Source organism: Dermacentor albipictus, chromosome 1, assembly GCF_038994185.2.
Source record: "Dermacentor albipictus isolate Rhodes 1998 colony chromosome 1, USDA_Dalb.pri_finalv2, whole genome shotgun sequence".
Lineage (NCBI taxonomy): Eukaryota > Metazoa > Arthropoda > Arachnida > Ixodida > Ixodidae > Dermacentor > Dermacentor albipictus.
This window is the reverse complement of record NC_091821.1, coordinates 308,832,585-308,858,921: the sequence shown is the minus strand read 5'-3', so window position 1 is coordinate 308,858,921 and position 26,337 is coordinate 308,832,585. Positions and strand designations below refer to the sequence as shown.

The 26,337-nt window shown below is 49.9% G+C and overlaps 1 protein-coding gene across 2 annotated transcripts in view; it reads right to left on the bottom strand.

Moving 5' to 3' along the window:
• LOC135907032 (uncharacterized) overlaps positions 1-26,337 on the bottom strand; it is a 96,684-nt gene that overhangs the window by 22,163 nt on the left and 48,184 nt on the right. The window contains exons 2-3 of one of the 2 annotated variants that reach the window (XM_065438703.2): positions 5,437-5,562; positions 4,117-4,267 (exon numbers count right to left, since the gene is read on the bottom strand). In XM_065438703.2, coding sequence (XP_065294775.1) covers positions 4,117-4,267; positions 5,437-5,562 — 277 coding nt within the window. The remainder of the gene's footprint in view (positions 1-4,116; positions 4,268-5,436; positions 5,563-26,337) is intronic. The other variant, XM_065438704.2, reaches the window with a different exon arrangement.

Below are 26,337 nucleotides of genomic sequence, written 5' to 3'. Positions count from 1 at the left end.
ATGCAAAAATAACTGGAGTGAGCTCTGGCGCTACGATCGTTCATCTGCCATGAGTGCATGCATGGTAATGATGGTTAGCACATGGAATTGTCTAATGCTCGATCCTGCGGATTTCAAGTTTTCTTGTCACGTTATTTATAACGCTTTACTTTTCTAAATTTCCGAGCGCGCATTATTTTCCAAACATATCAATGCAAATATAGAGTCTGCGCAATGCGTAATCATTGTGAATCGATGCCCTAATAACGATGTGGATTCTCGAAAATGATCGTATTGCAAAGTCACAGAGTCGTTTCAAGTCAGAAGGACGCAATTTAGGCAAATCGATGTACTGCCGCGTACTGCCGTGGCAAATCATTACCACGCTGGCATGCACGGCATCCCTGCAGACACTATAGAACCCGCGTTTCCTCCACGTAACTTTGCTCGGAAACTGTAGTACGCCGGAAACTCTAGTACGGAAACTCTAGTACGCCGAGACGCCATGGCTGTGCACTCTACGCGCGTTGTAGGCCAGGCCGTCGCGCCTGACAAGGTCGGAAGCTGACGGCAGCCCGGACGGCGCGAGAGCGCTTAGAGGGTGCGTACAATTGCCATCGCAAACACGCTTACGACTAACATGCCCTCACCGTAAGTGATTGCTGCTCCCGTAAAGTACTGCGTTAACTTTCATTCTTGTTGACAGTTCGGACAGCTGGTATATTGTCGACGCTGCTGTAATTTGTCTAACACGACCCGTATCTGGTTTGGCTATCTAGTAGATTAGATTCATCCTGCTTTGTCGCCACCCAATTAGAATTCTCATTGCTTGACTTAAACCGCCGTGGTGGCGCAGTGGCTTTGACGTAGCGCTGCCAAGACCGAGCGGGGCGCGGGATAAAATCCCGGACGCTCATTGGGGGCGAAATACAAGAACGTCCGTGTGTATCGTGCATTGGGTAAACAAGTTGCCCGGTGGCCAAAACTAATTCGGAGTCCCCCACTGCGGCGTGCCTCATAATCAAATCGCAATTTTGCCAAGTAATAGCCCAAAACCTAATTTTTATTTTGTTTTAATGACTTGCTCGACGCTGCTTGTCAGCTGCGTCTTGCTCCTTGGGCTTGATCAGCTCCGTTGGGATTTCACCGCGTCTACTTCTTCCGTAATTATCAGGGACACTTTCTTCGGATTTTTCCCAGTTGGAGTTTTATACTGTAACTTTTGTACTCTGCGGCTCCTCCGGCTGTTGGATATGCTTGAGCTGAAACTACTGTTCCTGTTTTGCCGAATTTATCGCCAATAAACCCTTCTTACATGCAGCAACGCAGACCTTCATACAGTATGATGGTTCGCGCATTTTTAGCTGGTGCCTTTCGGCGCGTCTTTGTAGCTCGTCTGCGAATGTCACGCACTCAACGTTCACCTACGCGTTTATTTTTTTTTTCTGGCATTAGTTTACTCTTTTCTTCTCGAGGTACTCGTTTCATCCGGGCAGCACTGCTTCTTCGTGCGATCTCACTAGGTGATCCCTATATGTGCGTTTACGTGCTTGTTTAATATCCTTGTTCCTACGGCTTCTTCGTTTCTTCTTTCCGCTTCAACGGTTTGTGAGCCGTGCTCGTCCAATCTCCCGTAGCGTGCTGTCCGTCTCGTAATCGTGGCTCGGCTCATCAAGCACTTGGCTGATCACTGCGTGAACTGCGGCTGCTTGCTGTTGCACATCATAGCTATAGGCTGTTTCAGCGCCAATGCTGCTCGAGAAGTTATGGAAGCGTACCATATCTTAAAAAACTCAGATGATTGTACGAGTTTCTCTTCAGTGGTAATGTGCGCTACAGGAGATAGATCTCTTGGAAGGCAGGTGAAAAGCGCTGCTGTGTGCACTTTTTTCAATCTTTGTAATATTTTCTGTGCCTGCTTGACTATTGGGTGAGCGGTTATCGAAGCTATTTATTTGCGTCGTTTTAATAAAGTATTTCAGTTACGAGCACCACCATTGTCCGTCCTCATTTCTTGTTATCTGCTTGGCGGCTGAGAAACTACTATGAGTCGATATCAATTAGCCCAAATTTCTGTTCTTTATATTTATCTTACGGCGCACTAATATTCATCAGAAATAAGTCCCTGCCAGATTCACTTGGACTCAGACTCACGTATTTTCACTCGTACTCACAGAATGATTGGCTCTGGCTCCTTGAGACTCATGAAATCACGGACTCGCTATAGGACTCGGATATTCAGACTCACTCGATGTATCTTCTCGGGGACTCAGAATCACCAGCTCACGGTAAGCATATTCGCACAATCAGGAGTATACACCACAAGGCTCTTACGCTAGAACTGTTCACAAGAGCAAATGCCAGACCATTCTGATGCCGGACATAGCCAATGGCAAAGAGCACTCACTCACGAACAGCTTTGTGAGTTCGGCCCCAGGTGTAATGGCGTCACAATCAGCAAGTTGCTGACTGCCGGTGAAATAAATGCGTGCGCACGAGTGTGTAGTGAGCTGTGACGCCCTGTCATACATTGCTTCAAGATGTTTTCCAAGTGGCGAACTCAGTGGCCTTTGCGCAACAAATGAATTGAATGAAACTCAATAACTTCAACCTCGTACACGTAAAATTTGATTTATGGCCCTTGATTTACTCAGGCTTACTTGTGCCAGCGGACATTCTTTTTCCTGACATCACTTCTACTAAAGGCTTAATACTGCCATCGGTAAATCTAGCAAATAATTCTTACCTGACATACCCACCTTCTTACAATATTCGCTATTCAGTGCGGAGTTTCTCATTTTACACAATAGTCTTAATGGCACACGTGTAATTGGCAAGCTGTGTTAAATTTCTGTCTTAAATTTAAGTATACACACTGCGTCGCTGGGCCTGCTGGTAAACCATGTTATTCGGGAACCTACGGATCTTACGGGCCGAAATAACGGCTGGCTTGAGAACTTTAATGGGTTATATCGAACGGTTTAACCGCCTAATGAAAGTCCCGCAACGAAAACCTTTATGAGAGCATCATTCCGGGCAAGTTGGTAAACGATTACTCAAATAATATTGCGTAACAAAAAATGACATGGACGTAAGAGAAGAAGACGCTTGGTGTGTCTTCTTCTCTTACATCCGCGTCGTTTTTTGTTGCGCAATATTACTTGAGTAATGAAAATCTGTCATTTCCTTCTGTATGAATGCTTCAGAAGAGTTGACCTTTAATCAAATATAAGGCGTTCAAGCGTGACGCGGGAACCACGAGAAATGTCCTGCTTTCCTAACGCAGAGCACGTTGCTATACCTAAGGGCCTATACTTGGCCTGCAGTGTACGACCCTCGATCGTTGCCTGTGTCCGAGTGCTTGTGCTTCTCGACCGGCTTGTATCGCACCCGGCTTGCTTTCCTACAAGATCTGGCTTCCCAATTGTGTGAGGGACGAGATTTCTTTTTTTTTTCTCATTTTGTTTCTATATTTTTACCTTATTTTGTAATACTGCGACCTGCGCTTTTTTTCTTTTTATTTTTCTCCATACTTGCGCGCTCTATTCTTTCTCGCTGCTTTACTTTAGTCTTTGTAGCCTGTCATGCTGCTGTTTCTTTCTTTCAGCTGTTCCTTTGCTTCCTTTCTTCGTCAACTTCTTTTATATCCCCTCAATTCCTAATGAATAGGCAGGCTTTGTGCCCCTCTCGGTGGCAGTCGCCAGCCTGCTTCTTCCCCATTTCCCTCTCTGTGCATTGTACGTGCGTTTTCGTATCAGTAATAATATTAATAATAATTTTATTCTTTGGCTATAAACGTTCGGCCAGCTTTCTTCCTTTCATAATTTCACTTCGTTCTTGAGTCGGGCTGACTGACAGAGCTCCTCGCCAAGTAATACTAAAATGTCAAGAAAGAAAGCGGGGAAACAAAGAAGAGGGAGAAGGAGACACACTAATCACAGGAGCAACGCGCACAATTCACGCTGTTCGCGCAGCGAGTGGATTACCGCGATAGACTCCACGCTTGATATGGCGCAGCCCAAGCGCGTCTCGCGGAGTGAAGCAACCGCACGCGCGGACAATTTGCCTCGATCGTTCTGGAATGCCGTTTCTTCGACGCACGCCAACGTATACGCAACCCATCGCCGCGCCACTAACCTTAACGACGTCGTTCACGATGACCAGGTTGACGGAGAAGCGCTCGTGCGGCGGCGGCACGTCGGGTCTCTCGTCGGAGGCAGCAGGAGCAGGGCGGTCGTCCGGTCCGCTGAAAAACGGCAATGACACACGTGCTCGGGCACAGCCGAAACTGAGCACGAACGCGCACAGTTCACCGATAAGCATGTGCACTACCCGCGCGCGCTTGTCCCATCCTCATCGTTTGCTTTCGCTTTCGTGCCCTTAGGTTGTGGTTGACCCTGTCTGCTGGCTGGAGCGCACAGCGTCACTTCAGTGCAACACCGCTGGCTCCCGCCGTCGGCCGCCTTCTCCGTCCCTTTGCGTTACGCGCCCAGCTTCGCATCTCCCTGTCAATCTCAAGAGGCATGCAATCGCTCATTATTTGTTTCATGTCTAGTCCGGTCTGTTACACCTATCATTTTCCGCTCCATCGCTCGTTGCGTGAATTTTCTACGTTATCATCATCAGCGTGGTTACGCCCACTGCAGGGCAAAGGCCTCTCTCATACTTCTCCAACAACCCCGGTCATGTACTAATTGTGGCCATGTCGTCCCTGCAAACTTCTTAATCTCATCCGCCCACCTACGCTATCTCTAAACGTTATCTAAACGTTCTGCGTTATCCTCTAAACCTAATCAACCTAAGTTGGTACTGGTACAGGCGCTGATTGCACATATTCATTTCCAAGCACAGCATGAGGTACCGTTTTCATGCAAGACTCGAGAATGCCTCTTGCGTGCGCTTGCTGTAGCGTCCGGCCCCGGGTGTGATTCCATCGGCGGGCGTTGTGCCCGCTGGCTCGGCCGTTCATCGCACACTCGAAAGTGGTGCCCGGGCCGAAAGAGAGTATTGCCACCCAGAGTGCACGCGTGGCACGCACAGCAAGGGCGTTTCGCGTTTCCCGCGGCTTCAAGTTCGTCGTGGACAGCTGTTTTCTGAAGGAAGTTGTTTAGTGGCGAAGTTGGTTTAAGCTTTAGGAATAAATCGCGCTCTATTAAAGAGTGAACTCCACATCACGGTATCGATGTCTTGGTCATGGTTATTTTGATAATCATATTTCAATTATTATTATTATTATTATTATTATTATTATTATTATTCATTTCTTTCCGTAGAACATAAGCACGTGGAATGTAGCCCAAGGTGATCTCTGCCTCAATCTCTCCGCCGCAACAAACTTACAAGAGAAAAGAACGGAAGGCATCCACCACACGAACACAAAGTGCGGGACAGCGTCGTCGTCACACCGGTTGTGCGAGACGCCCCCGTTGCCGCGCGGCAGCCCCGCTCAAAGCTCACCCCTTGGCGACGGTGGCGTCCTCCTCGGCAGGAGCGGGCATCACCGCGGTGTTCTCCGCGGCATTGCCGTTGTACTCGGCGATCACTTGGTCCAAGAAATCCAGGGACGCCCGGACATCGTCGGAGCTGCACGAACACGGCAATGAGTAACACTGGTGAAGGAAGAAGAAAGAAATATAAAACAAAAGAGCCGCAAAGGAAATACACGCATATTATGCGAAGCATACTAGCCGCACAACCACGCTCTTCCTTGCTGCGCCGCGCGCGGCCGCGTAGCTACCATATGAAGTCATAACAGCTGCAAAGCGGACGCTTAAGCTTCGCCTTCAAGAGTGGAACGCGACAGCGTTCCCGTCGACCCGCCAAGGGGTGTAAGACAATGGGCTACGGTGCAGCGACTACGCGCCCCGCATCGGACGCGGTGAGCGTCGAGCAACGCAGCGTTCGGCGCGACAACGAAATGTGCGCCTGAGCAAGCGACGCACGCCTGAGCCGACGCCGACGACACCGGCTTTTCTGCGACACGAGCTCCTTAACGCTGTCGCGTTAAAATAAAGGCTAGTATGCTTCGCATCCAGCTAAGCCACAGACATTTTTTTATACAATTTCGACATTCACTTGTCTTTTGCTACTGCGGTAAGCTAATCTATATACTCATATCGTTGTACACTTCCTTACGGTATAGTTATCTGTTTACATGTTGTCACAGTGCAGTGAATGTGAAAAAACGGAAACACGGACAAAATGGTTAAATAATCCAACTTTTTTTAGGGCCCGAACCTTGGCTCAAGAACCAACGAAAATGAAGACAAAACAAAACATTCATCGCATTTCTCCGACATTAGCCCAGCGATCAAACACGGAGGAAGAAAGGCACAAGATAGGGACAAAAAGTATTATCGGCTATTGTCAAACACCCCGTAAACGAGGCGCCAACGACGGGCAATATTCCAAAGCCGACTTATGAGATTCCCAAAATAACCCCACGAAAGCACGGACAATTAATAAGAGCCTTCTGGTGCGCCAGCGAACGCCGGTTGTGGTCAAAAGATCGAGTTCAGAGCCCAGAGTTGTCAAAACTCAACGAAATATATTCTTCAAATAAGGCGGTTACATGAATATGCGCACACTACAGACACATTCCAATGCAATTCGAATGGGTATTAACAAAACTCTGGAAAATAATTAACGACAGGCAATAAGAGTTCGACACATTCGTCATCATCGTCGTCGTCATCATCATAAACAACAACATCATCATCACCAGCAGCAGCAGCCTAATTTATCCCACTGCAGGGCGAAGGCCTCTGCCTGCGATCTCCAATTACACCTGTCCTGCGCCAACCGGTTAGAACTAGCACCCGCAAATTTCCTAATTTCGTCGCACCACCTAGTCTTCTGCCGTCCTCTACTGCGCTTAATTCCCTTCTCTTGGTACCCATTCTGTAACCCCAATGGTCCAACGGTTATCTAAACTGCGCAGTACATGACCTGCCCAGCTCCATTTTTTTCTTCTGATGTCAATTAGAATATCGTCTATACCCGTTTGCTCTCTGATCCAAACCGCTCTCTTTCTGTCTCTTTACGTTATGCCTAGCAATGTTCGTTCCATCGCTCTTTGAGCAGCCCTTAACTTGTTCTCAAGCTTCTTTGTTATTATCCAAGTCTCTGCCCCATATGTAAGCACCGGAAAAATGCACCGATTATATAACTTCCTTTTCAGTGATAACGGTAAGCTTCCAGTCAGGAGCTGACAATGTCTGCCGTATGCGATTTAACCCATTTTTATTCTTCTATGAATTTCCTTCTCATGACCAGGGTTCCCTGTGATTAATTGCCCTACGTAAACATACTCCTCCACAGACTCTAAAGGCTGACTTGCGATCTTGAATTCTTGTTCCCTTGTCAGGTTATTTATCATTATCTTTGTCTTCTGCATATTAATCTTCAATCCCACTCTTACACTCTCCCTGTTAGGGCCCTGAATCATTTGTTGTAACTCGTCTGCATTGTTGTTGAATAGAACAATGTCATCGGCAAACCGAAGGTTGTTGAGGTATTCGCCGTCGATCTTCACTCATAAGCCTTCCCAGTTTAATAGCTTGAATACTTCTTCTAAGCACGCAGTGAATAGAATTGGAGAGATTGTGTCTCCTTGTCTGGCCCCTTTTTTTATAGGTATCTTTCTACTTGTGTAGAATTAAGGTGGCTGTGGAATCTATAGGTATTTTCTAGGGTATTTACGTAAGCGGTCTGTACTCCTTGATTACGCAATGCCTCTATGACTGCTGGTATCTCTACTAAATGAAATGCCTTTTCATAATCTATGAAAGCTATACAGAAAAGCTTATTGTAATCTACGAATTTCTCGATTACCTGATTAATTACATGGATGTGATCTATTCTAGAGTATCCCTTCCTGAAATCTGCCAGTTCCCTTGTTGACTAAAGTCCAGTGTTGCCTTTATTCTATTAGAGATCATTTTGGTGAATATCTTATATGATACTGGGAGTAACCTAATGTGCCTATATTCTTTCAATTCTTTAACGTCTCCCTTTTTGTGGATTAGTATAATGTTTGCATTCTTCCAGTTTCCTGGGGCCTTTGCAGTCGATAGACACTTCCTATAGGGAGCCGCCAGCTTTCCAAGCATTACGTCTCCTTCATCTTTGAATAAAGCTACTATTCTTCCATCTTCTCCTGCTGCTTTTCCCCGTTTCATGTCTTGCAAGGCCCTTCTGACCTCATCGCTAGTTATTGGAGGAGTTTTTGCATGCTGTTCATCACTGTTTCGAATGGAGTTCTCCTGAGTCCTATGGGTACTGTATAGGTCAGTATATAATTATTCTACTGCTTTTACTATGACTTCGAGATTGCTGATGATAATACCCTGTTTATTTGGTTTGTGCATTTTGGTTTGTCCTATGCCAAGTTTCCTTCTCACTAATTTCAGGCTGCGTCCATTTTTTTTATGGCTTCTTCAGTCTTTCTCACGTTATAATTTCGAATGTCACTCATTTTCGCCTTGTCGATCAGTTTTGACAGTTCCGCGAGTTCTATCTTAACTCGTAAGTTGGACACTTTCATTCTTTGTCTTTTCTTTATCAGATCCTTTGTTATTTCAGTGAGCTTGCCTACTGGTTGTCTTGGTGCCTTGCCTCCCACTTCAATTGCTGCCTCTGAAGCCAGCCCTCGTTGCGATTTCACTCATTACCTCTATGACATCATCATCTCTGTTCTAAGGCTGCATATTTGCGACATGTTCAGTACAGAATGAATAGGAGTACCAAATGTCCACTGGTATTAACAAGTGCTGGTCTTGAGCCAGACGTCTTCGACTTAACTTGAAGCAAATGTCGAAGAAGGGACTTCCGGAAATGCAGACGCCCGAGGAACTCGTCGGCTAGCTTGCCGGAGAATCTTCTTCTGCAGACGATCGGTCTAGGCGTCACATCTCTTCACCGGCGCGGTCTGATACCCTGGTTCCAGCACGGCACTATTATCGCCTCCGCGACGTTTCTCGAACTTTCTGAGGGAGTCGTGCTCCCATGGCATGAACAAAGCCTGGGAATCTTCTCAACATTTCTCACGTTTTCGGCCGCGGCCACGGAACGTCTTCGAGGAGGTTGGTGACTCATCCGTTGGCGCGCGCTAAGGCTCTCCCCTCTAACCATGCTCGCCTTGTGTCGAGGTCTGAGAAAGTGTTTCGGCGCGCGCCCTCTCTCGCCTCTCTCTTGTTCGAGTAACTTGTCGAAGCTTCAGTGAGAATGCGGCCTCTAGCATCAACAACATTTTACAGCGAAGCTGTTAGCCTCTCGGTGGTCGGCATTTTTCGTGTCCGTTAGCAAAAGACGGGGGCCGATCCCGGTGGCAGTGCAGGCCTGGAGCTCGTACACCCGTAAGGCTTTAAGCACTCAGGCAGAACAGCACACGCTTCAATAAGGAACAAGCTCAAAACAAGCATCCGAACCACATAATTGATGAGAAGACGCTCTTGACGACAGCGCAACGCACGTGGCGCTCTCCCGCACACGTTTCCCGGCGAATGTTGCTCAAACTGCCGCGGCGACGGCAGATTGCGACGTGGGGAGCGACGCCTTTCGTGCATGAAAGAAACAGTCTAGCAACCGGTTTCAATGTTGTTGCAGCACCGCTATGGGCAGCGGCGTGCTGTCAAAATTATCATTACTCGCATTGCTACAATTACTCTAAATTATCGTTACAACCATTGTTGTAGTGGTGGTCGTAGTCATGGTTTTAAACAGCTTCGCTGAACACCCACTTTTGCAGGGCCGAAATGGCGAGTAAATTTTTTCCCCATTCTTTGTACGCACAGCACTGCATTTACCAACGTTCGTATAGACAGCGAGCGACGCATAAGCATCTAATTCGTTTTCATGATAACGCAGATGTAACGCGATTTGGATTGTTATGTATTTTTTTCTGACACGTCTGTTTTTATATGCAGCCTTCTGCATCAGAAACAACAACATCAACAACAACAAAGACTTGCTCAAGAGGGGGGTTCCAGAATGAGCTATGGGCGAACCAGGAAATGCGTGACGACCAAGTGTTTGTCAGAACCACTGCCTTTAGGACACACCTATGCGAGGATTCACTGCAGATCGCAGTCAGTCCTCGAAGCGTCGTAGGGGACGTCTCGTGTACGTGCCAGGGAGAGTCAGAAAAACGAGGGCTCGGACGGGCGAAGTCATCGAACGCGCGCATATAACGACTGTCCTAGAGAAGGGCTCACCCACCGACGATCGTCTCGGGGAGTTCACGACCGACCACCGCGTGTGCTTCCAAGGCTGCTGAGAGACCTGGCTGTCGGCGAGAACCCGTCGCCGCGAAGCAGGGCGTCGCGCACTTGCCCACGTGACGCGGCCATTGGGCGCGTGAAAGCAGTGATCGGCGAGCCGTAATCACCGGCCGCGGATGGGAGCCGATCACGACTCCCCTGCACGGCGCAGCATCGGAGGTGCACGAACGTCTTTGCCAGGCGGTGATCGGCGAAAGGTGCATGTCGCTACACACATCGAGCACTCGCTGCGTGGTCGCTTCGAACCGTCTTTCAAATGAGGCATACTTACGTGCGAGCTGCTTCTGCTGAAATCGTCGGCACGGGGTCTTTCGGCATTATCTAGAGCTGCTGCGTTTCGCAGAAAAAGGTACCCTGAAAAATTAACGAACGTGAATTAAAGAGGTAACTGACGTCATCAGAGGCATACGAAAGAGGCTGCAGAACACTCTCTCTTCCCGTTTGGAGAACGGTGCAACACGTACCACGTGTTGTGTTTAAATGCACAGTTCTCCGAAGCTAAGAAAGCTTCGCTTACATGCACAACATACAAGGGATGCATTTTCTGCCTAATCTTTTCTGCTTCATTAAGTATGCAAGGCCTCCGTTACGGCGAAAATAGTTTCGTGAAATTAGACACGAATTGGCTGTCCGGACAGATTAAAAAAAAAAGCAACTAACAGTTACAGCGCGCTGACTGAGCACTGAAAGCGAGTATGCAGTAATGTACTGCAGCTATAAATGCTTGCTTTTTTTTTCAGGAATAAATAGGAAGCTATATTATATTTAGGCGTTCTTGCAGCTAATATATACGAGTATTTAATATACAGAAAGCTTTAAAATATGGGCTCCTTTGCAGTTTTGTTTTGTGGAAGTACGAGCAGCGAGAAAAAGGATAAAAGCAGTGCGACGTACAAACTAGCTGAAAAAGAGCCAACGCAGGCTTTAATTCGCTGGGGTTGTCTACGTGCTCCGCCTCGCTCAAACTTCAAGTGCGCAGACTTCACGCACCGTGCATGAGCAGGGGGCTATTCTGTAGGAGTCCGCCTAGTGGACGGTCGATTTCGGCCGCTTCTGATTGGATGCAGGTGTACGAGGGATGAGGAGGCGAGAGGCCCTAGCTAATCAGCAGCGGCCGAAATGGACAGTCCACCAGGTGGACTCTTACAGAATAGCCCCCCGAGCTATTTCGCGCTGGCACTGATGTTTATAACCACAACGCAGGTGCCCGTTCAATGGTTTAAGCACCGCTGAGTGATCTAATTTATTTGCACGAAGACCTGCATAAAGATACACCTGATCACTCAAAGCAAATAATAAGGAAGCTAATACGTAATATTCAAATTGTTCTGCGTTTACTAGGATGCAAGCTGGAGGCTGTGAGCACGAAAGCTTTACTGCATGATGTTGCTCGGCTGGCTACGGTACTTAAGTAACAAACTAAAAAGAAATAGAAAGACGATAGCTTCCAATGTACACGAACCGTGCCTCGTGGCGCTCTCCCCACTACCAAAAAGCGAGGACAGATGCGCAGGGTTCTCTGAGCCTTCACCGCGCCTTCTCATGCGCGCCATCATTATTCGAAGCGTTTTCTGGTGCACGATTTGCCCCGCGCGACGGCACGTCACCGCGTGCGGGCTGGGATCGGGAAGTGATCGCAGCCGACGAAGAAAAACGAAGAAGAGGTGCCACCACCAAAGAAGCCGACGGCGCATGCGCGTCAATCTTTATCATTTTCGCTTTTTTTTTCTTCTTCTGTCCGGCAGCTAGCTGACACGAGTAGCTCGGCGGGCCCTCCCGGCGTGACGAGAGCGCGGCACCCCGTCGACCCGATCAGAGCGGGCGTTCCTTGGGCGAAATTAAATATCCTGTCGGCCGGCGCTCAGGTCCTCTTCTTGCAGCCCTCGTGGAGCCAATTCTCTCTCACCCCCTCCTCTCTACACAGCCGCGCATTTGCCTACCGAGACGAAGGTTCCCACTATTGCCTCCTGATCTCCCGCTTATGGTGATGTATCCTGTGACTTCAATTTGAATCGTATTAATCATGTGATCACTGATACAGGTGACAAGGAAACGAGGTCGGCACATGACGACGCAGACGAGGTAAATTGAGGCATGGTTTGGTAACTGACCGAAACTCGACAAAAAGCTCGTTGATATATAGCGGCAACGAGCCTCGTCGACCGAAGAAGGCGCATCGATCTTACCGAGTAGACGACACGTCGTAGCGCGAAAGCACAATTACAAAGAAGAGGCACGTCACGACACGTGTCTTCTTTGTAATAGTGCCGCTACAATGTGTCGTTAAGCAAAGCCATTTCGTGCTCTTTCTTCTGCTACAGCATATTTTCAAAGCAGCTTCGATGGCGCGCTCTAGGGTAGCACTGAAAGAAAACGCCAATCGCCTAAGCATAGGCATGGCGCAGCTGCACAAGCAGCTTTCTAGGAAAATGTTATATATAGCCATCGTGTTTCTGAGTTTCCGCCGAAGAATGCGAGCTCTTTCTATAAAGTCACAGCTTAAGGTAGGAAACCTGTTTGATTGAGACAATGACTGTGCACAAGCCCCGCATATTGTGCTTGGAAGCAGACGAATGGGCTGTAAAAGAGGCCTCACACATGCGTTCTCAGCCAACACGCAAACAGGCATCTCCGAAGAAGTTCAAGAGCGAGCGGGATGGTTCCGTTCCGCGCATTTTTGCATTATGAGCCACGAGAAAACTGGCTCTAGTTCGCATCACCAATTTCATAAGCCGCATGCCAAGACCGCTACAGAGCTTCACGTGCACAGCGCACGAAAAGCCTGAACGCATAATGCTAAAGCAACAGTAAGTCATGCGTGAGAACGTATACTGTCATCTGGCTTTTCCCACTTTATCCTACAGATGAAACTCCCTCTGGGTTGGAACCTTTTATTACCGACACATAAATGTTTCGCTTTACCAAATAGTGAAGCTACCGCAGAGCTCGACGGGATAAACGTCAAGTGCTGCGCTTCGGAATCAAGTTTGAGGTTTAGCGCGGGTGTGTCGGCAAGAGTTGCTTCGAGGCGCCGCTTGTTCCCTCCGGAAAACGAGCACTCTAACAGTGCGTTCACGTATCTTTTGCAAAGTTCAGTACGTGGTGAGCGTCGTAGTGTACACAAAAATGCGCCGTTGATGCGGGAGCGGCACAAGTATATATTGCTCGACTGCAGTCTCGCACTGTCCGTCTGGAAATCTTACGCGCAGTTTCAGCGCTGCACGCAAACGCTGACACTGGTGCACAGCCGTTCTCGCTCCACACGACGCCGTACAGCCAGGTGCAGACCTCAAAGAAGAAGCCGCGTGTGCTGCTGCTGCCGTTCTCAGAGTGAAGCGCCCCGACACAGCGAGAGGGCCGAGACGGGGAGGGATTTGCGGGAGGCAGCGAGAACACGCCAGGACGGTGGCGAGAAATTTGAAGCCGGCTTGTGGGAGCGCCTCCGAAGCCAGCCGTTGTCGCCGCGGCACATGTCACGCTTGCTTAGAGAACGCCACGGTCACGACGGCTCGATCAAATCGGATCGCAGGGGAACAGCTTCGCGCGCTTGAAGCGCTGCTGCATGGTATGCTGCGTGGCACGACCGCCGCCTGGTCGTGCCACGTTGTCGCGACCGCTATGGAACAGCAGCAACAACAGTAGGAAGGATTCGGGTGACACCCTTGCTTTAGGCGTAGCATGTCGCGTAGGCGTAGCATGTCGCGTAGCATGTTCCCCGTGACGGAACTGCGGAACCGCGTATCGGAGAGTGGCGGTAAACGACAGGTGGCCTACGTATAAGTTGTATACACTGGCGCAAAACGCAAGACGTGTAGCAGAAAGTAAACTAACAATGGCTGTTTTGCTGGGGCTCGAAAGAATTTTTTTACTAAAGCGAGGCTTCCTTTACCTCTTCCTTCGACTTTTCCACTGCTGCTGCTGTCGTGCACGCCGCGTCGGGAGGTGGTTCAGAGCGCGCACATAATTGGCAGGAGTGTGGCAGAGAAGAAAGGACACGCGACAAGCTCGTTTGGACATTTGTACTGCGTGGCACATGTGCACAATGCCCTCTAGAGCTCCCTGCGCATCTCCAAGGTGCCCTCTCTTGATGGCTGCAATTGTCCCTGACCCCGTGCGAAAGCACTGCAGAAACTCTTGCGTTTACCTTTCCACAACGCGCAACCGTCCAGAGGGGAGGTGATTAGAATGGTAGAGAAGAATAAAGTCCACAAGTGAAGATATTTGGGCTTGTTGGTGTAACATATTGCAGTTTTTCCCCTGTAGTGAAAATAGCACAAGGACGTAGAAGAAAAACACACACACAGGCGCTAACTTGCAACAACAATTTATTTCCGGGACGGACACCACTTTTATACCCTCACTTTTTCTCTTGCTTTTTTTCACAATAAACGTGTCTACTAACAATGTAATAGAGCATATGATAGTATAACACACCTGCATACTAGACAAAAAACTATTATCTTTAACGCATGCGCGGGAACTCCAACTCCTTCTTTGATAGTTGATAGTAACAGGGACGATTTGCTGACACAAGCATCGCCAAACTCTTCAATGCGAGCGCTTTCAATGATAAGACCACATATTTCGCATTTGCTTCTCCCGATAATAACTGCATCTTCAAAGCGAGGAACGCATCCGCACTTGCGACAATGAGCTGCAAGGAAGCCATCCGGCGAGGAGGTATGGGAGAGCAGGCAGGGGGTGGGCAGAACCGCCACGAAACGAGTGTATAACGGCCGTGGCACTCTTCGCTCGCGACTCGCATATAGCGGGGAGAGCGGGAGAGGGAAAAGGCGACGTGAGAAGGTGAGGAAACGCTACTGCTAGACACCATAGAATTTCCTGCAATATACTAGAGGCAACTCTGGCGCTGCAGTCATTGACCCACCATGGGAATGGTGGGAAGTACATGGATTTGTATGATCTTCGTGCTTGTGGATATAGACGTTCTTGTGGCTTTGTTTATTACGCTTTATATGCCTTCATTGTCATAAATTTCAGAGCAATCTATACCCTTCGAAGTGCACAAGACGCTGCAAACACGAATAATTGCTATTAATTGCAACGATTGAGCTTGTCGAGATGGCCAAATCAAAACGCGCCAAGCGTCTCAAGGTACTTACTGCCATGCCCGCCATAAATTGGTAAGGGCGTTTCACATCGCTTATCGATGCATGCATCCGTTGTGTAATGGTTTCAATATCAGGCTTCTGTGCTAGAGGTCTTGTGTTCGAAGAGACGAGCTTTCAAAGTCACGGAGCCGTTTGAAGCCACGATGACGAAGTATAGGGAAATCCATGTACTTCCCATTACTCCCATGCTAGGTCAACGGCTCCCATTGCAGCTCCCGTAGACACTAGCGCCAGAATTCCCTATAGTGATTATTGTATGAAACTCGATGCTAGACACGAAAGCGGTTGTAGACAAACTGGGTAAATTGAAGCTCGAGGCACGGTACGCTTCTGCTATTTCTGAAAAATAAACACCATGGAAATTTGTCAAGCGGACAAATGACGCACGGCAAGTAGACTCAAAGCCGCATAAAAGCACCGTAGCGTCTCGGCGACACCGTATAGCACCGTAAGATCTAGGCATCGCACGTCATTTCAACACTTCTGTGCCCACCGTGGTAGCTTTGCGGCTATGGCACTCGAGGCCACGGGCTGGATCCCAACCGCGGAACCCAGGGGGTCTAAATTAATGCGTAGTCTGCCACTACGGCGCTTGTGGCTTTTGCACGCACACAATTCAATTATAATTTGACACTTCTGCCACGATGCGATGTGCCATGCACCCCTCTCAGACATTATGAACAATGACGCACAACGACGCCTCAAGCGAACACGTCTCGCTGTGTGTTCTGTGTACCACGCAGACCAACAGCAGTGGTGCACGTATAAGGTAACACTATCAACTCACCACTCTCTTATTGCACTAGAAAACGCTGACTAAATTAAACATACACCGTCAATAGCACCACTAATTATCGTCAATAAACGCAATCAGCACAGAAAGCTTCGCTTACGTTGATTCCGACAGTGCGTGGAATCCGCCTAATTTTTGTTGTGCATCACCTTCCTGCATTCATTCATTGCACTCTCCCGAGCGATTGCTTGTCCTATAAGTTGAAGGGCAGGCGCCTCGTTGAGTGAGCCGTTTCAACCCCTCACACTTGCCCTTGCGTTTTTACAACGTCGCAAATGTCATGGAAAATGAAGTTGAAGTACACCGAGAGAGATAATAAACATTTATTTGGCAAAACAAATAGGATATTTTCCTCGATGAGTGGGACCCTCAGTCCAGGGCTCCATTGCCATGCGCGACTTCGCGAGCCCCCTGGATAAGTCGTTGCTGTTCCTGCCAGTTTGTGCTGAGCAGCGCAGACTCCCAAGAGGAAAGGGTATACGGTTTGGTATAGGAGGAACACCCGAAGGGTTTGGACATTCCCATATGGAGTGCATGGTACACCGTGGGTTTGGTCCCACAGTGGGGACAATAGGAAGGGTATAGGGTGGGAAGAAAGATATGTAGCATGTGAAGACAAGGAAAGGAATTGGTCTGCAGTTGCCGCCAGACAGCGGAATCTGCCCTATTAAAATAGCAAAGCATGAGGAGGGGGATAGTTATGGCGGCTTTGTCGGTAGTACTCGAGCGTCTCGGTGTAGTGTAGGGGCTCTGGCGGGGCGTCGTCTGGGTTGGACAGCTCATCCGATGGTGCCCGGCCAGTCAGACATCGGGCTGCTTATTAACGCGTTCATTACCATGGAGAGAGGCGTGTCCAGGAGTCCAGACGATACGCACCCTGCGTAACGCGGGAGGGGGGACAAAGGAGAGAATTCGACGTATGTGTGCAGTCACAAGTCCTTGCGCGAAGGCCCGGCAGGCAGCCTGCGTGTCCGTCACTGTGGTGATGGGGGCGCTATGTGCTGGAAGGATCGAGGCGTGGACGATGGCCAGGGCTATAGCTCCTTCCTCTGCTGAGCAGCTGTGCGTTGTGAGAACTGTGGCACACACCCTAAGCGCGTCTGTGTTATCAGTTACAGCTAAACACATGGCCCGCCTCCCTGGGTAGCGGGCCGCGTCAGTGTACAAAACCGGTGTCATTGTGGTGCCGTCTCCAAAAATGCGTGCCAGGACCTAAGTTTGGGCCCGTCTACGGCCGGCGTGTCGTTCGGGATGCATATTGTGGGGAATCGGAGTTACTTGTATGCTAGCGCGTAGAGCAGGAGCGAGGGGATATTGTGGGACGTATGTGGGTGTCTCAGAGACAGGGCAGCCAAGGCGAGACAGTATGGCGTAGCCCTAACGGCTGCGTCTGAGACGTTGGAGCTGACCGTTGCGATGAGCCTCGGCAAGCTCGCCTACGGTGTTCTGGATACCAAGCTGAAGAAGCCGTTGTGTGGAAGCATGTGGAGGCAGCGAAAGAGCCGCTTTCACTGCCTTCCGCAGAAAGGCGTCATCTTTTGAGTCTGAATGAGGGTGTGATTATGATAGGGGAGGTGATAAATGAGCCGGCTGATTATCAGAGCCTGTACTATGTGGAGGACGTCTTTGTCGCGAAGGCCTCGTCTACGATTACTAATGCGGTTTATCATATGTGCGACGTGTGCTATCTGCTGACCCAAAAGGTGCGTAGTGTGCGAGGCTTGGCCATCAAACTGAATGTGGAGGCCCAAGATACGGAGTCTAGCTACCTGAGGGATGGGGCTGCCGTGTAAAAACAGGGAGATAATAGGGGATTCGTCGGTTCTGCGGCGCCGCCTGTGCACGAGGAGCAATTCGGACTTTTCGGCTGCACAGGCAAGGCCTCCCATGGCTGCATAGTTTTGTATGGCACGCACAGCTTCCTGGAGAGCATCCTGGATGGCCCCGTCGGATACCTGGGTTGCGCAAATCGTAACGTCGTCGGCATAGAGAGCGTGCCGGATGGTGGGTATCTGGTCTAGTAAGTGGGGAAGCTTAGCCGTAGCCACGTTGAAGAGGGTGGGTGATAGGATCGATCCCTGGGATGTTTCTACACCTGTGGGTGTGATGACGTCTGACCGGAGCTCTCCTATGCCAATGATGGCTGTGCGGTCCGAAAGGAAAGCTCTGACGTAGTTATAGGTAGGTGTGCCGCATTGGGAAGAAGTCAGATTGTCGAGAATTAGGTCGTGGGAGACGTTGTCGAAGGCCCCCTTGAGGTCCTGGACCAGAATAGCTCTGGCCTGTGCCGCAGTGGGGCCATCCAAAACGTCCTCCTTAAGCGGCAGCAAAACGTCCTGCGTAGAGAGGTTAGGGCGGTAGCCTAAGAGTGTATCCGGAAAGAATTGGCTGTCTTCGAGAAAGGGTTGTAGCCGCGAAAGTACAACGCACTCGAAGAGTTTACCTACACATGAAGTTAAGGATATAGGTCGGAGATTCTGGAGGGACAGTGGCTTGCCTTGCTTAGGAATTAGCATGATGTCCGCATGGCGCCATTCCTGTGGAAGCGTGCTATTCCTCCAGTGGTCATTGTAGAATGCAGTTAAGTCGTGAATGGCTAGATAATCTAGATTGCGTAGGAGTGTGTATTGATTCCATCAGCCCCAGGTGCGGTGTTGCGCCTAATGCCCTGCAAGGCCGCCCTAACCTCGGCTTCCGTAATATCGGCGTCTAGGGGAGTGGCGTCTATGTGTCGCGTCTATGTGTAGTCTGTGTAGGTGGGGCGGGTGCCTGTAGCAATGTAGCGTTGCTGTAAAGTGTGAAAGCCATGTCATCGAGACCTGATTTGTGGAGGATAGTGCGGACTCTGTTGCTAGTGTGTATTGTGGTTTGCGTAGGGTTTAATAATGCGCAGAGTAGCGACCAGGTCCGAGGTGTGCTGAGCGTGCCGTTGATGCGATCGTTGGCTGCCCAAGACCTGGCTGGCGAAAGAAACGGCTAGTGTCATCCCTGGCTCCGTATAAGCATCAACCAAGCAGCTTCCAACACTGCATGGCTTGCTGAGCGCCATGATAACCAACAATGCGGAAGAATCCCATCTTTCTAGATCTAAATATGGCAGCGGATTGTTTAACTATACCTTGAAATAACTCAAGTATTGGCATGCTGGTGTTCTGTTACTGCATCTAGCGCACAGCACATGTAGACAAGGACAGAGTCTTCGTCGGTTTTTACTGTACCCTTGTCTTGTGTTGTGCGCTAGATGCATTAATTATACCCCATGGTTTATACGTTACTGAAGGAGCACCCTGTATACCTATAGATGTTTGAAACCATCGCATCGGGAGCGCGTTCAACGGTTAGCGAAACAAATGCCTTGAAACGGTTATGAGTTTTGAAGAGAAAGCCGCTAAGCTCAAGCCGCTATTCAAATACTACGTGTACGACACAGAAACGCCCTTACTGGGCGACTGTCTAAATCAATTGAATGAATTTGGGATTTAAAGTTATCTAAAGTAGGAAAACTTACAATTGATGCATTAGCCTAGCTACATCATAACGAATATAGATATCGCAATTCTGTAAAATATCTTCATTTCAAACGGACAAAAGTGACATAATAGCTTTTGCCCCTATATTATACAAACAGCTTATGAATGGCACATTAGCAGAAGTTATGAAAACAAAGCGATGATTTCGTGTGCACTAAATAGAACTACTCAATATAGGTGGCTTGCCCGCTTTAGGCGCTACAGTAGATGCAGCTTGCAGACTTGCATAGGTCTTTGTCGTACAACGTTAGGAAATCGCGGATTTGTAGTGCATCATTTTATTTATCTGGCGAAATTTCGTCAACTTTTCAGAAAGTTGACATAAAAAGCCTTCAGCCACCTGTTCAGAATATTTTAACTTTCATTTTAAACGCAACACGGCTTATTCAAATCAGTTGAAAGGTATCTTATAACGAGGGCGACGTGCGTCTTTAGTTATTCGAATATATTAGAAACACGTGGGTTTCGGCGGTGGCTCCCGGATATACACTGCGATTTGCAAGAATATCGAGGAATGAGAGTTGTTCGTCGACCGCGGACGGTGAGGCGAGTGGGCACGCACGCACGTGACAGAGCTCGCGTGACGAAACGGAGGCACGACGTGCGCGAATACTCGGAAGTTGCGCAGTTCTCGGCGTGGCGGGATCGATTTCTCAGATGCGTCGTTTTACAGATCATCTTAAGCCGGTCGTCGACCCTTCGTGCAAGGCGCAGACACTGGAAAGAACGCAATCTGTACGAACACGAGCATACGTTCTTTTTTTTTCTTTTTTTTATCGAGTAGGATGCGCTTGCTCTCGGTACGCGTACGCATGATTAATCCTTACATTATGTCGGGTCACTACAGATACCATTCCAACGACGTATAGGCTATTCCAATTATGTACAGAAAAGCGAAAGAGGAAACGTGCCAGCAGTGACCCGCGCTTGTAGCAAACACGCACGTAACACACACGCTCGTGAACAAACGTGTCATCAGTGACATCGCGTCTCCCGTTGTAACTGCAGCGACCAAATTGAAACATCGTACATGCCATAAAAAGCAAGCATGGTGCGCCGTGGAAGCCGCACGATCACGCGTGGCGGCAGTGGTTTCAAACAAGCAAGACTGGTGCTCAGTACACCGCCCGTATTATTCGACGTCATCGCATGCCGGCGCCCGGCGCGCGTCAGAAATATTGCAATTGCGAAAAGAAGTCACCGACCGGGAAATTGAAGCATTTCTCGTGCCATTCTGGCTTTCGCACTGCCAGCCAAAAGGTGGAAGGCCGCACAACGCAGAACTGAGACGCACCTCGAACGGCCTGCTCGAGCATCCATTGCTCGACTTGCGCGCCCTTCCCGTAGAATCCTCGCTGGTGGACACATTGAGCGTGGCAAGGGACTGCCATGATTACAGGCAAGCGAACAGTACGCGAGCGTCGACTGTCCAATTGGCGGCACTCGAACTGTGCACGCGCGCAGTCTCGTATTACTTTTATGGGGGCACCAGAGAAGGCCCCGCATAGCGGCATCTTCGCGGCTCATTGTACACGACCACCGCCGCCATTGCCTCGAGCAGGAAACTGTCTTTGGTGACACCGTCGCTGTTTCGTGACGATGGCTAGAAAAAAGAAAAGAAAACGTGGTCCGCTCACGCCTATAAGTTGCTGAAGTTCAATTTGACACGCGCTACTGAGCGTGACAAGTAGACGTTCTGCGACAGAAAGCGATCCTATACAGGGAAACATTCTCAGGACGTCCCAGTACGGGACGCGTTATGTCGTCGCAGAGATCCATAGCACGGTTCACGTAACCCGAACGATTACCGTCTCCTTTCTTTATTTATTATCATACTGCTTTCTTCTTTTTGTCATTTGGACGCTCGGAGAGGAACTTTATATACGCGGCTGCCACCCGACAGCTTGGCCCCCCGGAACTGTCTGGCGGAAAAGCGGCGCGATCGTATCGTCGTCGCGGTGCAAGGCGAATGGCGCGCGCCCGTCGTCCGCATCGCTCTCTCCAATCTCGAGCGGCCTCAATGCGGCCGGCGGCAGTGCCTTTCCGCATACACGAAGCCGGGGGCTTGCCGTGCGGAGCGGTGCCGATGATTGCGGGGAGGGCAGCAGAACGGAGATGGCCTCCCCTGACCTTGATTGCAGCTCGCGTCGTCGGGAGACGAGCACGCGAGCAGCACGCGCGAGGAGACGCTGCGTGCTCCCAAGTAGAAGACTGCAGCTGTTGTTATCAGCCGCATTACATGTACACGGGACAACGAAGTGGGACACAGGGGTCTAAACGTAGTGCACGCATTATATATAACGAACGTAATTTCGGCGGCTCCTGCACGCAGCCGGCGCCTCAGAACGGATGTTTATTGTTTTCATCTGTCCTTTGTTTAGCCTTCTTTGGGTTTTGTCCGTGGCAACGTTTTTGGAGGGCGCACGTACGTCTCGGTAAGAACACTGACTTCCTCGAGAAGCGATGTATTGCTTCGAACGTCAGGACGCCTCGCCGTTCTAAGGCGATACAGCAATATTCTAGGGTTTTACGCGCCAAACACACAATCAATTTATGAGGCTCGCCGTATTGGCAGACTCCGGATTAATTTTTACCACCTGGGATTCTTTACCGTGCACCCTAGTGAAGACGACACAGCAAGCCACAGACTAAATCTCGTGGAGGAGAAGCAAGTCAGACTTCCATGGTTCCTCGCCATTCGAACTTCTACGTGTCATAGTCTCTCCCACTATATATCCCCCCCCACACACACACACACGCACACGCACACGCACACACACACACACACACACACACACACACACACACACACACACACACACACACACACACACAAGAAGGCCTGCAGTTTAGTTAAGAGACCGAATACGATCGCACTATATTTCATTTTAATTTGATCTGGAGAGCTATAGTGCGCGTTGTACAAAGAGTAAACGGAGGCAATAATTTCTGGCTGAGACTCCTGCGAAACCGGTCACTTGCGCATCCTAACATCGATGCGGTACCATCGGTGTACACGTCTGTCTACCCGGGAAAGCTGGCACGTGCTGTCGCTCGAGCTTCCGTGTTCGATTGGATTCGTTTGCCTGCAGCAGTCTCTGCAGACGGGACCGACAGCGTGGCAGCAGGGGTTGCCGATCTCGCGACTGTCGGCTTCGCGTTTAGACAGGAGCGTCTCCTCGCACGCGCACCTCCCAGGATGTGATCGTAGGGCGCGCCGTCCCATTCTTAAATGCAGCACGACTGCCCGCGTCCTCCGCACGCTGGCGGTCTGTGCTCTCCGATGCCGCGCCGTAGTAAATCTGGGCAGCGCTGCGATGCCTATCTCTGGTCTAAACGCAAGCGGAGGCCGCGTTCTCGATCGGTTCGTGTGGAACTATTGATACGTTTCGTGCATAACGAAGTTAAGGATAGATCAGGCTGCAATAAAAGTGGAGCAGGCCGAAGCGAGACTTAGGAGCGGTCATGGAGTTATGCCTAATGTTTATGGAATAGTAGAGTGTTTGTGTAACAGTTTTCTATGTCTTTCTTATCAATGTTTAGGTCGATAATCCCATATTATTTTAGCGTTATTCATGCTGGAGAGACAACAGAACATAAGGGTCTCTTAGATTTCACTTTCCAGACTGCCCGAGACGCTACGTACGCCTGCGTTCATCCGCTGAAAGACAGCGTCTCGATCGGGTAGTCTGGAAGTGCAAATCGAAGATTGGGGTCGTTTCCCTATACAATTCGTACGAGAACGCACGCGGTTATGAAATTGGGGCCGTATATTACAACGATCCGCTTCATTTTAAATCCATTTTGCTCATCGCCCACACGAAGCCGCGTCCCCGCTGTCGCCAGAATTGACCAGTTGGCACAGCGCGTGATAAAAAATGAGCTGAATCGGAGGAAAAGAACCCTTACAAAATGCGGTTCCTGCTCAACACAGAGAAGTGCATGACCAGCTGGGATAGCTCGTCATACAATGGCCGAAGTGCCGATTAATCACGAGCGGGTATTAAAGTACTAACCGCTCTTATTAATCATACTAGTTGCTCCAGTGCCCGTTCCACATATACGTATGTTCCACAGCAGTGCACGGATGCAGCGAGGAGTGCACGTAGCAGCCACACGGCAGCGCGCCGCGTTAGTGAACAAACGCGGCAAGAGCGCGGGGCACGTGGAACCTGTCGTACATCCGTGCATGCTTGAACGCCGAGCGACCAGGAAGAAGATGGCCCCGTCATACACGGCGCACTCCTCGACGAACGTACGTTTCACTCGGCGTGCGCTTAATGAAAGGCGTGGGTTCCGCTTCCCTGCACGACGGCTCCGCGTCACCCGTTATGTGCAGCCGGTCAACAAAAGGCGCTCTTCGTCTCCTTCGCCAGGGGAGTCGTTTTGTTTCGGTCCCCTCTGATTTGGGCGCCGCATCGCGGAGCGTGCTCGCTGCCCACGGGAGCCCCCTAATTCACGCGCGCGAGAGCACTCCGCGGGCCATTGATAGGGTCGTTAACCTGCCTGTACGCCTCAACTCGCCGGACCCAGTTCCATAGCGGACATTGGCCGCACTTGTGCTCGTCTCGGGTTCGTATGCGGCGTATACTCCGACTCCTTAAATGCAGTATCCCATATACAGCTTTTAATTCTGTCGGCTTCTCGCAACTTGAGAGTCAACTGTACATGTTTGGACAAAAAAATTTCAAGTTTCAGTTTTATGTGGCAGCTCACAAAAACTGGCACTACTTCCATATGCACCTCCTAGTTGTCTCTTCACTTGCGTTATCTTAAAATTCGTCCTCAATTTCTGTTCCTATAGTTTTGATGAGTTCGAGCCGGGGTGTCCAGCTGAAACGTGCCCCTCTCCCCTGCCCCCCTCTGTCACGTTAACAGTTCTTGTCTTCCGTTGGACATCCTTGTTTTGCCCTTCTGGGACGTCCGAAGTGCTTGGCACATAGAGCGTAGGTGTCTTGAGGCAACGGCCACTTTCCCCCAGCCGTACTAACCCAGCGGAATGTCTGCAACAGCAGTTATTCCGAAGGGGCCTATACATATCAGCTCCTCCTCACTCTTTGAGGAAACATCTCTACTCCTAGCTGTAATCCTACATTATCTCGATTCTGCTCTTCATGCCGAGGTCCCGTTGAAGCGTGTTCCTAAAGTGCGGAGAAAGAAGTATTTGTGCCCGTGAAATACATTTAAACATGCCCAGCAGCTTTCATACCGCTCATTTCCCTTCGCAGTGAGCCTGATTGTATAACAAGCAGAGCGAAAGTACAACTCCTGAAACTCCAGTCCCCCCCCCCCCCCCCTCCAACCGGAGCAGCAGAAGAGAGCGCCGTGCACAACGTGCATGCAAAACGAAAGGATGAGGAGAAAAGAGCTCCGCGGAAGGCAGCCGCAGCCGGCTATCTCACAGCGGCAGCCAGTGACCGGCAACGCTGGGCCGATGCGTGTGCTTACAGAACGGAGCAGCGCAGCGGCCACAAAAAGATGCCGGGGCCACAAAAAGATGCCCGCCGCGGAGCTCGCGATCGGGCAGGCTAAGCGAACCCGGTCACACCGGTTCCTGCCTCGCCAGCGCCTGGCCCAGCGCCGTGCCTGTAGCTTGCCTGCTGCTGCTGCTGCTGCCCCGATGAGAGCGGCGGCCAGCAGACAGCCCCGCACTGCACGGCCCGTGCTCGAAAGCGGCCGCAGCCGATGCCACTCGGCTTTCGCACAGCGCTCGATCACGCGGCAACACTTCTGACGTGGCTCGGCTGAGTATAGCGAAGGCTCGCGGCGTGTCCGGTTGTTGCCGGCGCCGGCCACATTGAAACTCTCCGAGGACCCGGGAACAGACTCGAAGCCCGATAATACATTGGTGTGAGATGACGGCGTTCATGCACAGCAGCTCTGATAAGGAGACCTTTGTACCGTGACACTCTGGCCCCTAGTATTTTAGAACACGGTTTCTTAGACCAAAGAGAGAGAGAGACAGAAAGCAAGGACAGGAAAGGCAGGGAGGTCAACCAGAAGAGTATCCGGTTTGCTACCCTACACTGGGGGTAAGGAAAAAGGGGGGGGGGCGTCAGCGGCGGCCGCCGCTGACGCCCCCCCCCCCCCCATGGGTTGTACATGGGTACATGGGTTGCTATTGCGATAACGTTACATAGCACCAAATAAAGCAAAAGTTTACCCTAATAAATAAATAAATAAACATTGAGATTAGCTAAGATAACAGCACCGCAACAGCTAGTTCACTTGACGCCTGTACATGCCACTTACGGAATAATATATATACTCTGTAGTCCTCATCAATTTTTACAGGAGTCCTCCAAGTGCTAAATACATAGTAGGTCCAGACACACACTTCTGAAAGAGGAGCTTCAAAAGATGTTAAATGCTGATATCATTCGTCCATCTGTATTACCATTTGCATCGCCAATCACCATCGCTCCAAAAGAAGACAGTAGCCTCAGGCTGTGCACTCACTACATAGAGCGATCAACAACCAGGTGCATCTGATCCCATTTTCAATGCCTCGAATAGACAGCATCACTGACGAAACAAGCGGATGTACCTGGTTTTCAAGAACAGATCTGTGAAAAGACTTCTGGCAAATGCCACTTCAAAAAGAGACCAAGCAATACACCGCC